General features: G+C 42.5%; 1 protein-coding gene across 1 annotated transcript in view; it reads left to right on the top strand.

Annotated features, from left to right (window-relative positions):
* LOC144753573 (cytochrome P450 2D15-like) overlaps positions 1 to 13,707 on the top strand; it is a 318,479-nt gene that overhangs the window by 292,872 nt on the left and 11,900 nt on the right. Inside the window, exons 7-8 of the mRNA XM_078641220.1 lie at positions 7,369 to 7,556; positions 11,169 to 11,310. Coding sequence (XP_078497346.1) covers positions 7,369 to 7,556; positions 11,169 to 11,310 — 330 coding nt within the window. The remainder of the gene's footprint in view (positions 1 to 7,368; positions 7,557 to 11,168; positions 11,311 to 13,707) is intronic.

Genomic DNA, 13,707 nt, shown 5'->3' with positions numbered 1-13,707 from the left:
AGTGGACCAGGTTCTAAAGTTTATTCTCATATACTGGCGCACTGTAACCCTGGGGAAAGGTACTATCTATGCTGCCTTCGTAGACTTGAAGTCAGCATTTGACTTGGTCCCGCGACCTAAGTTGTTGTACACCCTGCTTAAGCTGGGAATGCCGCTTGAACTCTTGGCTCTAGTGGTCTAGTGGTCAAGTTACATACAGACAATTTTGCCCAGGTCAGATGGGACACGGCAGGCGGCACTACTGAAAAATTCTCAGTCGAGAAGGGGGTAAGACAGGGATGCGTCCTAGCACCTACCCTCTTCTCCATGTACATGAATGGGGTAGTGAATTATTTTGAAGACTTTCCCACAGATGCTTTGGGTTTAACTGGGGTCAAGACCCCGTTACTAATGTTCGCCGACTCTTATTCTTTCCAAAACGAGACAGGGGCTCCAATGTACCCTCTCACGATTTGAAGAGTTTTGTGCAGACCACGACCTTATTGTTAATGTCGACAAAACGAAATATATGGTCTTGCACAATTCTAAAAAAGTTATTGGTGACATTAGTATTTAGGGGTCTTGATCGATAGAAAACTGAGCTGGAAGCCACAATTGGATTGCCTCTCTGTTAATCATGCCCAACTATCTGGTGCCTTGCTTAAGCAGCATAGATGTTCACATGCTAAACCAATAGCTCCTGTGTTTCAGATTTATAATCCAAAAATTGGTGCCTCAATTTTATATGGGGTGCAGTTGTGGGGATATACCAATCTGGATACCTTAGTGGTGGGCCAGAATTAATTCTTAAGGTCGCTAATTGGCCTCCCCCAATCCACTCCATTATTTCCTCTTCTTTTGGATTAGGGCTGCCACTCAATAAGGGATGTGGCTCATTATAGGCTTTTAGCATATTGGAGGCAGCTTTGGGTGACTCCCGAGCTTGCACATTATGCCCAGGCCCTCCTTGAAGTGAGGGATCTAGATGTTAACAAGAAAATTGTGTGGTTCAGTTCTGTTAAAAATGTATGATGTGAGTTGGGGATGAGCTATTTGTGGACTCCCCCAGCCGGAAGTGTATTTCCAAGCAAACTAGAGCTAAAGGCAGCCTACTTGAACTTGATTAACATGAAACGGTTAGCATTTGGTTCCAGTCGTACTCTGACTAAAGCTTTCCTCAAACTAAAACATGAGCCCAAGTTTGAGGGGTATTGGCACTTAATCACCTCAACACGAGACAGGAAATTATTCCACCAGATTAGGGTGGGATCTTTTCCCACACATACTTTCACCTGTAAATGGAGCAATACAAATACCAGCATTTCTCCGTTTTGCCCAGACATGATTGCAACGCTGGCTCAAATGTTTTTTGTATGCCAAGCCTATACCAAACCCAGACGCACTTGGCTAAAACCCGCATGCTCTAGTCTGGGCACTAGGTCCAGAAGTGAGGCCTTCAGAATCCTAAAAACTTCTGTGGAAGGCCCGATTGTGGTTGCTACAGCAAGGTTTCTGGGCTGGGTACCGGTGATTAGATGGAAGAAAATAAGATGTATGTAACTGTCTACGTTGTTCCGTACCCCCGTATCCCCTTTATAGCACAATGCACTTTCTTGTACCGTGGTTCCACTCCACTGTATATACAAATTCGAATGTTAATGCCAATTTGTTTTATTTTTTTATTAGGCTCCCACATTATGGGGTTATTTTAAATTCTTTTTAATGTATTTATTGTTTTACGTAGGACGTCCAGGGTGTTGGCTTTACATTTCTCAATCAATAAGTCTCCTGTTTTAGGATTACATGGTTTTGTCTGTCTGGCTTCCATGTCTATGTTGCTCTAACTTTTGTTATTTTTTTAAGAAATCGAAATAAAGTTTATAAATTGGAAACTGGTTTCACTGATCTCAAAGAGCTCTGGTTTTCCAAGAAGGCCTTGGATATCACTTTCTTTTTAGTATTTATCCTTGGATTTGGAAGATGTAAAGTCCTTGAAGCTGAATCAGTTTTGAATCCTATAAAATCCATTGCCTTCTTCATGCAGGGAACTGATTTTGGAATATTGATCAAACAAGTCTGCATTCTGGAATGCCTTTATTGCTAAGGATTCTTGAGATGATAACATTCGGCCTGACAAAGGAAGATCTTGTTGTCCAGGTCTCATTGTCACCCTTCTTAGGTACTCTGTCACAAGTTGTAGAACTTTGGTGAAGCAGAGTCCGAAGCAAGGGCAGTGAACTAAAATACATGAATAACAGCAACCAAATCGCTCATCCACAGTCCACTGTATGTTCAACACCTCATATTCAAAATACTCATGCTACAATAAATATGTGACAGCATCTTCCACCTAGTATTTTTAAGACAAAAATGAGTGTAAGTAGTCTTTAACAAGTACGTGCCCCAGGTATTTAAGATATATTAAAGAAATTGTCAGGTTGTTTATTAAACTCCATTTATCATATTAGCTCTACCTATGTGTGAGTTAATATATTTAATATTTTCTTGCAAAGTGGATGATGGCATTAAACCATCAAATACATTTCAATAAGTGGTAGATGAACAGGAGCAATATACGACCCTGCCATTAACCGCAGTCAGGAATCTGGGGGGAATGTGAACCAGACACTGAAATGAGAGGGGACGCAATACTAGCAAAAATTGGCAAGTAATGAATAGGGGATGTGGGCATATAGAATAAAATACCAAGTGACAGGAACGTGATGGAGAGAAGTACAAGGCACCGTCGAAAGCATCAATGATAGACATCTGACAAGACTAGGATATCAAAGTGAAATAAAGTATGACACCATAGCATGAGAGCAGGCCAACTAGTATCATGGGCATGGTAAGTTGAGGGGAACAGGCATTCCAACCACTCCAGCTATTTTCAAAGAGCTTGGAAAGCAAAACTCTTGTGCACCCACAGTTCTCCATGGGACCGACCCGAAAGAAAGCTCGAGTCCACTTTAAATATAATTTCTTAGCGCTGTACATATTGGCATCAGTTGACATATGGTGTAAACTTCGGTCAAAGTACGAGAGGTGTAAAACGTACACTTGGGTCTGCAGGTCTCGGTAAATACTAGCCCTTTTTTCTCAGTTAAATGCTAGCTGGTTGGACCTCCAGACATGTAATGGGAGTGTGCCTATCACTTACCAGTTGAATAAGCATTGTGCTACTTATAATTGCAACCCCTGCGCGAAGAGAGGTTGTCACAGGAATCACAATTTATAAGGGGGTATCCAATCAAACCTAAATTGACCCTAAACTCAGCCCAAACTCAAAGGACCTCCTTATCAGTAGGCAGTGGGAGATGTTATGGTTAGTGCACCTGTTAAAATCCCATAGGTCTGGGATGAGAATTGATCAGGTGCCCATCACAAGCTTAACCCTTTAAAATGGTAGCATTTTATGAAGATTGTCATGCTTCCCACACCAAAAATCTGCATGTCCTATTATATACTGCATATTTCTTCAGTAGATTTTGGCAGGTTTGACCTGCCAAATCTTACCTGGGAAACATGCAGTCATTTCTGTAAAACGTGTAATTTTGATCCCTGCACAAACAGGAGTGTGCACAATGATCGGTAAAGAACTGGCCATTCATAATGAGGATATTAATCTTCCTAAACTCAGCCCCATAATAAACATCCACAAACACTTCTTTATAGCCAGTGTTTAAATTGTAATAGAATGAGTGCCAGTGTCCAAAACTCTGCTCAGAAGCCTTCGGCCGGTGCTAGCAGAGAATACCAAGCTGCATAGTCATGAATTCCCCTCATGCCTATTTAAACCACTAGCAGACACTCCTCGCCTTTTTGTCTAACTCCTGCCAGTCACTGCTTTCTCCCTTTGTGACGTTTTTTCGTCTTCTTTTCCTCCTCCTTTCTCCTTTGTGTGTTTTTTTCCTATCTTGGTCTGGTTAAATGCCCGATGCAGAAAAATAAGCGCTGGTCCTCACAAATGAGTGGCAGTGGGCACAATCGTTAACCGACAAAAACACCTGTACAAAAAGGGTCTGTAGGGGAGACAAGTTTAGAGACTTGATTAGTATCCTATCCCCCAATCTAACTGTAACACAAACACAGGGGATACTATAAGTCTATAAAAAGCTCAATATTGTGTGTCAACTGTGGATAGGGGCATGCATGGACTGGTGTCTGAAAGAATAAGAAAGAGTGTAAGAACAGAACATAAATACTCCCATCAGCCCGCCAATTGACGGAATCTCGTCATCTGGGATTTTTTTGTAAACAGACTGGTATCCGTGAGGTCTCACACCTGATGATGTTGTGAGAAGACCTACCAACAGATCCTCCAGTGACAGAGAACAAAAATAGATAACATGGCTAGATGGGAGAAGTTGCAGTGAAAAGTAATGAAAGAAAAAATGTGGAATAAAATTACCTGATGTGATGCCAAGACAAAAATACTTTATTGGGGGTGGGTCATCACAAGGGTAATATTAAAAGCAACAGTATAAAGATAGTGTTAGAGCAAATATCACTATCACTCAGATGGGGGCAGTCGACATGTTTCTGCCTAACAAGGCATTCTTCAGGACCTATGATTCAAGATACTACTGCAACAGACACTATACAAGTTAACAATCACTTGATAGAAAAAACACAATTCTTGTGGATGCCTACCGTATACCTTATAGTAGGTCAGTAGATTCTCACCTGTATTCAAAATATAAAACAGACAAAGGACACACATGCGAAAATTATCCAGGAGAAGCATTGTGTAAATTATACAGTACATATACTGGCTTCAAATCTTTGTTCAAAAGAAACATGAAACAAAACTCACCCAAATGTTTTATGGGGGAGGGCCTCACCTCGTCCTGGCGCTCGCTAAGGTCTAAAAGAGGCCCCGCTCTGAGGAAGTAGAAGAAAGGTAATAACATACCAAATTGTCAAATGACTAATTTTTGGAAACAACACAACAATGATTAAAAAGGGTTGTTATTTAGATTTCCTCAAAATACCTATTCATAAACAAAGAACAGTGGACCAGAGAGGCGCTTCACAAGTCAAAGAGACTAACTAATGCTCAAACCGGCTGTTGATTGGACAAGACAACAGCCGGTTTGAGCAGTTCCCACTGTGGTCAGCCTACGGGCTTCTTAAACATCGCCTCCACTGACGTTGGTACCTCCCCCTCGGCTCAGTTAAAGCCCGAGGTACCGACGGACAGGTGGGTTGCACGCTTCTCCTCCCTTTTCAGACCTTGCTACAGCGACTTTTTCACCTTACGCTGGCTTTACCTTTTGGGAATGCATTTATTTAGACAGCCTGCTAGGAGAGGGGGGTCTATTCTCTTACTCCATCAGCATACTTGTGTGGAGTTCCTTGTCTGAGCTTAGTGTCATTAGTTAGTCTCTTTGACTTGTGAAGCGCCTCTCTGGTCCACTGTTCTTTGTTTATGAATAGGTATTTTGAGGAAATCTAAATAACAACCCCTTTTAATCATTGTTGTGTTGTTTCCAAAAATTAGTCATTTGACAATTTGGTATGTTATTACCTTTCTTCTACTTCCTCAGAGCGGGGCCTCTTTTAGACCTGAGCGAGCGCCAGGCGAGGTGAGGCCCTCCCCCATAAAACATTTGGGTGAGTTTTGTTTCATGTTTCTTTTGAACAAAGATTTGAAGCCAGTATATGTACTGTATAATTTACACAATGCTGCTCCTGGATAATTTTCGCATGTGTGTCCTTTGTCTGTTTTATATTTTGAATACAGGTGAGAATCTACTGACCTACTATAAGGTATACGGTAGGCATCCACAAGAATTGTGGTTTTTCTATCAAGTGATTGTTAACTTGTATAGTGTCTGTTGCAGTAGTATCTTGAATCATAGGTCCTGAAGAATGCCTTGTTAGGCAGAAACATGTCGACCGCCCCCATCTGATTGATAGTGATATTTGCTCTAACACTATCTTTATACTGTTGCTTTTAATATTACCCTTGTGATGACCCACCACCAATAAAGTATTTTTGTCTTGGCATCACATCAGGTAATTTTATTCCACATTTTTTCTTTCATTACTTTTCACTGCAACTTCTCCCCTCTAGCCATGTTATCTATTTTTGTTCTCTGTCACTGGAGGATCTGTTGGTAGGTCTTCTCACAACATCATCAGGTGTGAGACCTCACGGATACCAGTCTGTTTACAAAAAAATCCCAGATGACGAGATTCCGTCAATTGGCGGGCTGATGGGAGTATTTATGTTCTGTTCTTACACTCTTTCTTATTCTTTCAGACACCAGTCCATGCATGCCCCTATCCACAGTTGACACACAATATTGAGCTTTTTATAGACTTATAGTATCCCCTGTGTTTGTGTCACAATCGTTAACCACCAGCTCTAATTAATCACTGCACACCAATTGACCATAAAATCTGCACACAGCATTATTTTCCCTGAACTGTGCCCAAAGCACATATGTTGCTAAAGCTTTTCAACAAAATAATTGGCCATAAAGCCTGGCTGCACAATAAAAGTGCTAAAGCTTTCCGATGTAATAGACATAGAATTCTCCCATAAAATAAATTCCCATTAACACAAAAGACACAAGAAATATTCCATCGTGCCCACGTTCTAAATGTCCCTAAAACCTACACACATAATAAAGGTCACGGGTGCCTGCCCATATAATAAATCTTTCATTCCTCTTGCCACATCCCTTTCACACATTATAAAATGCGTCTGACCGACCTAGCGATACACCTTTAAATGCGGATCTTGGTTGACCTTCTCTCTTGCAGCACCCTATTCTCTCACATCATGTCAGCCAGCTAGAAGAAAAGATGAATATGGCCTCTGTATGTCAGACAAGGCCGCAGACTAAAAGAAGTACTTGGGTCAAGTGGTGCTGTCCTGCTTTGCTGAAATTTATTGGCCCTTCCTCTGCCATGTAAAAGTCTACCTTTTTCTAAATTGATGGAGCCATTTCAGACAGTTTCTGAATCTTCCAATTTAGATGTAAACAAATATGGATATTATAAAAGACAGAATTTGTATGTTACATTTTTCAAGGTGGGTTGAACTTCAGCTAATGATGAGAACATTTGTACTTTGAATGAGTGTTGCAGTGAGTGCACTCTCAGTACAGCCTGGAGAGTACTTTCACACGAAGAACAGTCCCCGGCACAGTCAGTCTATCCAGAGATAGTCGGTGAAGCAGAGATTCATCTTTGAATCAGTCCAGGATAATCATAAGAATAATGACCATATTGCTCATGGTGGCTTCACAAAAGTAAGTGGCTAAACATCTGTTTGTATCAGCAAACACATATTTCACCTGATAATGCATAGATGAAATCTATTGAGTACAGATGAGATTCATACATCCTGGCTAATGTGTTCTTTATTGTGTGCAGGTCAAGTCCACCAGGAAATTGATCAAGTGATTGGACCGAATAGGCGTCCTGTCATGGACGATCAAGCCAGTATGCCTTTCACCAATGCCGTGATCCTTGAAACCCAACGCTATGGAGATATCCTTCCAGTAGCTTTGCCACATATGACATACAGAGATACCTGGATCCAAGACTTTTTTATCCCTAAGGTACTAGTCCATTACTTACTTTGTAAAGTTGTTTGATTCCTAAAGTTCACATTTGTTATAAATTAATCTACGGCATTTCAAAGAATACTTTTACAGAGCCAATCCTTTACACAGACACCACTGCAGAGAAGTATTGTTTCAGATGATATGGAAACCACTGCAGAAAAGGGTTTAGCTGGATAAAATTAGTTTACATGTAAACCACTAAAGTGAAGTTCTTTTACAAATGACAGACAGCTTTAGTGCTTATGTTGGCCCGCAGAGGAAATATCTCTGGCAGTCTGGCGGTCTATGTTCCACTGGATTGTACAGTTGAGGCCACATTACCAGCTGCTTTTTCACCCACTATGGCTCTTGTTTGCATGGTGGGGGCAGAGGGTGAGCAGGTCTTTGTTGGATTGTGATGTGGTCCCTTACTGTGACCACCTTCATCTGGCCCCTGTACACCAGTGCCATGAACCACCATCATGCTTAACTTCATACCTCACAACATGGTCCTCATTCAAGCCTTGACTATATGAGTTTTGCCTTTTTTAAGTTGTTGCTCCCTCCCAGACCATATGCCAGTTCAATGTAGCTTCTGGAATAGTACCTCAAAATTGGGGTACCTTTTGGGGAACCACATTTGAAATATCTCTAATGCCCTAAGATTGTTTCCCTTTACTTCAGGAACAGTTTGTGGACTTCCCATGCAACAATGGCATGTTTTAGCTGAGGGTTTTGTGCAGATGTGACTATTCAAAAATGGAAACAGAAGAGAAGTGAGGAAAAATAGAACTGTGTCCACAGAGGCCAAAGAAAAAAGGAAGCCTGGTCACCTGGAACCGTGGCATGCAACTGACAAGCTCGCCTTAACGAACCGTGTGCGCAACATGTAATCTCGGGTTGGTGGTGAGGGGGGCAGTGTGCGAGTATCACTGTCTTTATTTTGTCTGACACTCCTATGTTAACTTAAAATTCAATTAAACCATTTCCAAAAATAAACGGGAACAGATCTGCCGCCCTAATTCAGGCTGCTGGTCCTCTTGCATTTCTGATAGTATCACCTTTGCCAGAAAGCAGACCTGGTAGCAAAGTCGACAGTGACTCTGCAATTTGGTCTTGTATACCTTCTTGCCCCCACTCCCACCTGGATGGGAAAACAAAGAGGACTACGGATTGAACATCCATGATTTTTGTCAGATTGTCTCATTACCAAACCGTGTTGTTATTATCAAAAAGCTTGTGCAACTTCGTTCAGTTCATGATAATGTAAGCCTAAAAGTTGAAATTGCAGAGATTTCAATGAAGGTTACATGTTATCACCAGCACTGTAGAACCTATATTCTAATTACATTTATAATCCTATAAGAGTTACTTACCTACATACGAATCCCGGAAATGTCTGTTTTCCAGAACCAGTGCTTTTTGTATCTGGACCTTGTTTCCCTAGTTCAGAAACACCTAGTGCATTTTAAAAAAGAACACCATGTGATCACAAACTGTTCCTCATTAATACCATTATTCCAGGGGCGGTATCTGCCAGGTGTGCTACATATCTAGGAGTCCTAGTTTTCTTTTCTCACCAAAAGCCACATGGTTCTTTCACTATCTAGAGGGTAGTTTTCGCATGCTGAATATCACCAGGTTTGCAATGCTGAAATATACCTGATGAAAAATTTCGGGGTTGCAATAAATTCTCCTACTTTTGATATGTCCAGTAACAATAGTTACCACACAATTTGGAAGTGACGAGCAGTCATAAACAGGGCTAATGTAATGTAAATGAAACAAGCAGGAACACATTATTTCAAAATACAATACAATGCAGTTGATGCCAACTGAGCATAAAGGCTAGAAAAGAATAGTCACACCAATGGGTCACATATTGGTCTCCGACCCAGGAAACAGCTTGCGTTAGAAAGCAACATTGAAAATACAGATTTTTTTAAAACGATTGAAAATGCTCAAACCCTCCCCTTAGCCACGACTCAGAAGCTGATAGGTGGTGGCTGCAAAGATTCCATAATAAATTGATTTGATCTCAGTATATTAGAGCTGAAACCTATTCCCCTGCTCTTAGATTTTTCCAAGGCTAAAAAGTGAAACGTTGGTTGACCCTCCTTCCTCATGAAGAGCAGCACTGAATTAGAAAATTGAGAGCAAATTTGCTGGGCCTGGAAAGGACAAGAGTCATCAAGCTACAGCTAGAGGTGAGAGAATACATCTTAACAGGCATGACAACATGCACAGGTTGATGGCTGAGTGGACTTAATGGAACTTCACGGACAAGGGCTTAAAACGGGAAGTGACATGGAGAGGCTTTCCTCTGGGATACAAGAGATAGAGAAAGGGGTAATTGGTGAACACTGCAAAGCACTACCGTTTCCTTTATGAAACCAGAACAATGGAACTGATGACCAGTTCCAGTAAGCAACAAATGAAGACAATACCAACAATAGAGACGAACAAACCCAAACTCAGTAGGATGTCACAAGATCAAGAGAAAGTACTGCAGGACACAACAAGCTCTATGGAATCATTTCACACTTCTACTTTTAACAGCCCTGAAAGTAAAAAGGTGTGAGAAGATGCACACCCAGGATCAAAGAATTTGAATCATTATGAAGTTTATGGAAGTGATATAAAGGGGATGGTTGTCACCAACCTTTAACCCAATGAATGGGTTACAGTAATCCTTATCCTGACAAAGCTTTGCATCGGGATTATTAGGTTGCTACCTATTTACCTTATTCCACACTATGGGGCAGATGTACGATTTTTTTTGCAGTCGCACACGGGAATTCGGCCCGTTTGGGAATTCGGCCCGTTTGCAAATGCAAAATTGGTCTGCCCATGCACATCTCATATTTTGCGAGTTGCTAACCTATTAGCGACTCGCAAAATATGGTTTGCGATTCGGTATTGAAGGGTGTCTCTTCCTAATAACGAGTCTAACACCAACGTATGTATGTTTTGTGACTGCATTTGTGGTCGCGAAAACAATCACAGTTTACCACAGTTTACCACTCGCAAACAAGGAAGGGGACCCCTGGGGACCTCTTCTATTTTGCAAATGGGTGCGAAAATACCACTGCCTGCCCTTAAAAAATGAAACTGAAAAGTTTCATTTAAATGCATCCCGTTTTCCTTTAAGGAAAACGGTCTGCATTTAGAAAAATAAATTGCTTTATTGAAAAAGCAGTCACAGACATGGTTGTCGGCTGACCCCAGCAGCCCACTATCCCTGTGAGTTCTAGTCATTCCCAATAGAGTCGCTAATTGCGCTTGCCTCATGAATATTGATGAGGCATGCTATTTGCGACCCAATTGGGAATCGCAAACAGTGTCTGAGACACTGTTGTACATTCAGTTTAGCGAGTTGCAAATTGCGAGTCACCATTCTGCGCAATTTGCAATTCTTTAAACTGAATGGTCGTTCATCTGGCCCTAAATCTTATACCAATCTTTTCCTGCTCATTTTAGAGTGATCTACTCACCCGTGCCAGGCCATGTATGCTGGATTTGCATCTTTTAGACCATTGAAAGGCAGGAGTCACTTTAATTGGAGAGTACCTTTTACAATTAACTAAACAGAAACATTTCTCTCCTGGTCTTGTTTTTTTTCTTTAGGGAACAACTGTAATCACCAACCTGTCCTCTGTGCTGAAGGATGAGACCGTTTGGCAAAAGCCTCACCAGTTCTACCCTCAGCACTTCCTGGATAAAGATGGGAACTTTATGAAGCGAGAGGCATTCATGGCTTTCTCGGCAGGTGAATATGTATGTGTCTGTCTATGGGGTATGTGACGTTTGCCATGCAATATCCATTACTAGGAACATTCCAAAGTAAGTCAGTACAACACAGGTAAGTATACCGTGCAGGTAATTTTTGGCCTGTTCATAATGCAGCACTTAACTAGGCAGGCAAGTATTTTTTAAAGACATTGTTAACGTCATTTAAAACTATGGTATTTAAGGCTCACCTTTTTTAGGGTTTAGAGGTGGGGAAAGGTAAAGGGAGGTGAGGTTTTTAGGGTTCGGGGGTACCTAAAGGTAAGGAAACATAAGAGATCTTTAGGGGTCAGGGATATTTACAGCAAAAGGGAGGTAAGGGTTTTTTAGGTTCATGGGTGGGTAGAGATGAAGAGACATAAGCGTTATTTAGGGTTCAGGGGACACGTAGAGGTAAAATGAGGTAGGGTTTTTAGGGTTCAGAAGTGGATAGAGGTAGAAGGAAGAAAGGTCTTTTTAGATTTCAGCAGTGAAGAGTAGTAAAGGGAGGTAAGGGCTTTTTAGGGTTCAGATATGGGTAGAAGTAAATGGGGTAAGGAGTTTTAAGGGTTATGGGGCCATGAAGAGGTAAAGGGAGGTAAGGAGGTTTTAAGATTCAGGGCTAGGTAGAGATAGAGGTACGTAAGTATTTTTTCTAGATATATATATGCAGTCCCCCTTGAGCCAAAATCGGCTTGAGGAGGAGGGCCGGCACACCTCCATCCCCCAAACAACAGGCCCTGACTCATCCTAGGGTTCATATTTATTTTAACAAAAATACCTTTTTGCCATGATCCAGTAGGGGTCCCCCCAAATAGCAACAAACAAAATTGCATTTTGGCACCCCTCTTTAAAAGGGCTGGGGGGAGCAGGGTATACCTACTCTGCCCCCATAAATCTTTCTTTTTTACTCATTTTCAGGACAGAGGGTAAGTCCACAAAGTCCTGCAATGGCAGCCCAATATTTATGAGCGCTCGTTTGATGGATCACCCTGAAACTTTCCAAAAAAGAGCTGAGGTGAAAGAACTTTGGGGGCGATTACGATGGCGGTAAATCCAGCCCAGCGGTCGCGGATTTACCACCATCACCCTTGAAATTCTCACCGCCAAATTAGGATGGTGGTGGGAAGGGTAAAGGTACCTCGGCAGACCTTTTCCGCCTACCTCGTGGGACCAGGTACAAGGGGTCAATGAAGGCGGTGCCGTGCAGGCACCGCTGTGGTAATTTGGATGCCTGTCTTTTGCAGCGGAGTTCCCGCCCCAAAAAGACAGGAGGAAAATGCCTTCCGGGGGCCGTTGTGGGCCCCCAGGGGGGTGGGGAGGGTGGAGTGCTGCACGTGGGGGGTACCTATGGTACCCCCCTACATTTGCATGTACAAGGTGGCAGGCACCGCACGGTGCCTGCCATGTTGTGCAAGCAAATGTAAAACATGTGTTTTTACATTGTGGCGGGTGCTGCCAGTGTGGCGGGCGCATCCTAATTAGTTTTGCAGGACCGCCGCACCTATGGCGGGCGGTCCCTTTTCCACCAGCGATGGCGGGCGCATAATCGGCCCCTTTTTTTGGAAAGTTTTGTGAAGATCTGTCTAATGAGCCAAAGTTATAAGCAAACCAAAAAATGCCCCTCCATGCATAGGGCCTGATTACGAGTTTGGCGGTGCTGCACCGGATCTGCTCTGCTGCCACACTGCCAAACCTGTGGTCTGGTCACCCATAAGATTATTTATTTTATTTTGGAATTTTATAAAGCGCTAGCTACGCTCACCGGCGTGTCCCTGCGCTGAATTGCTAAAAATGAGAGGAGTGAGGGGGTGGAACTAGGGTAATGCTAGGCGGAACAGGTATGTTTTGAGGGCTCTGCGGAACATAGTCTCGGAGGGTTCGAGACGAAGTTCAATCGGCAGTGAGTTCCAATGCTTGGCTGCAAGGAAACGGAACGATCTTCCCCCCATCCGGGCTCTGCGTATTTTAGGAACCTTGACAAGGCCAGTGTTCGAAGATCTGAGCGTACGTTCAGGTCTATAGGGGGTAATAAGACCGTTGAGAGGGATGGGTGCCCTGCCTCCTAAAATCCGGTGGCACACACATAGGGCCTTAAATTTGATCCTTTGAGAGACTGGTAACCAGTGGAGAGATTTTAAGGCTGCTTTGGAGGAAGTGCGTCTCGGGAGCCTCAACACCATCCTGGCCGCTGCATTCTGCAGCACCTGGAGACGATTGATGTTACTGACTGTACTACCCAGATACAGCAGATTAGCATAATCTAGTCTCGAGGTAACCAAGGCGTGTACGAGGGTCTGTCTGTCTCCAACAGGGAGCATATCAAGGACCTTACGTAGGGTTTTAAGAACTCCAAAACACATACCCACAACCCTGTTGATTTGGGGCGTGAATGATA

The sequence above is a fragment of the Lissotriton helveticus genome, chromosome 1_1 (assembly GCF_964261635.1).
Source record: "Lissotriton helveticus chromosome 1_1, aLisHel1.1, whole genome shotgun sequence".
Classification (NCBI taxonomy): Eukaryota; Metazoa; Chordata; class Amphibia; order Caudata; family Salamandridae; genus Lissotriton; species Lissotriton helveticus.
Note: the sequence above shows the minus strand (reverse complement) of the source record. Positions and strands in the feature narration are given on the sequence as shown.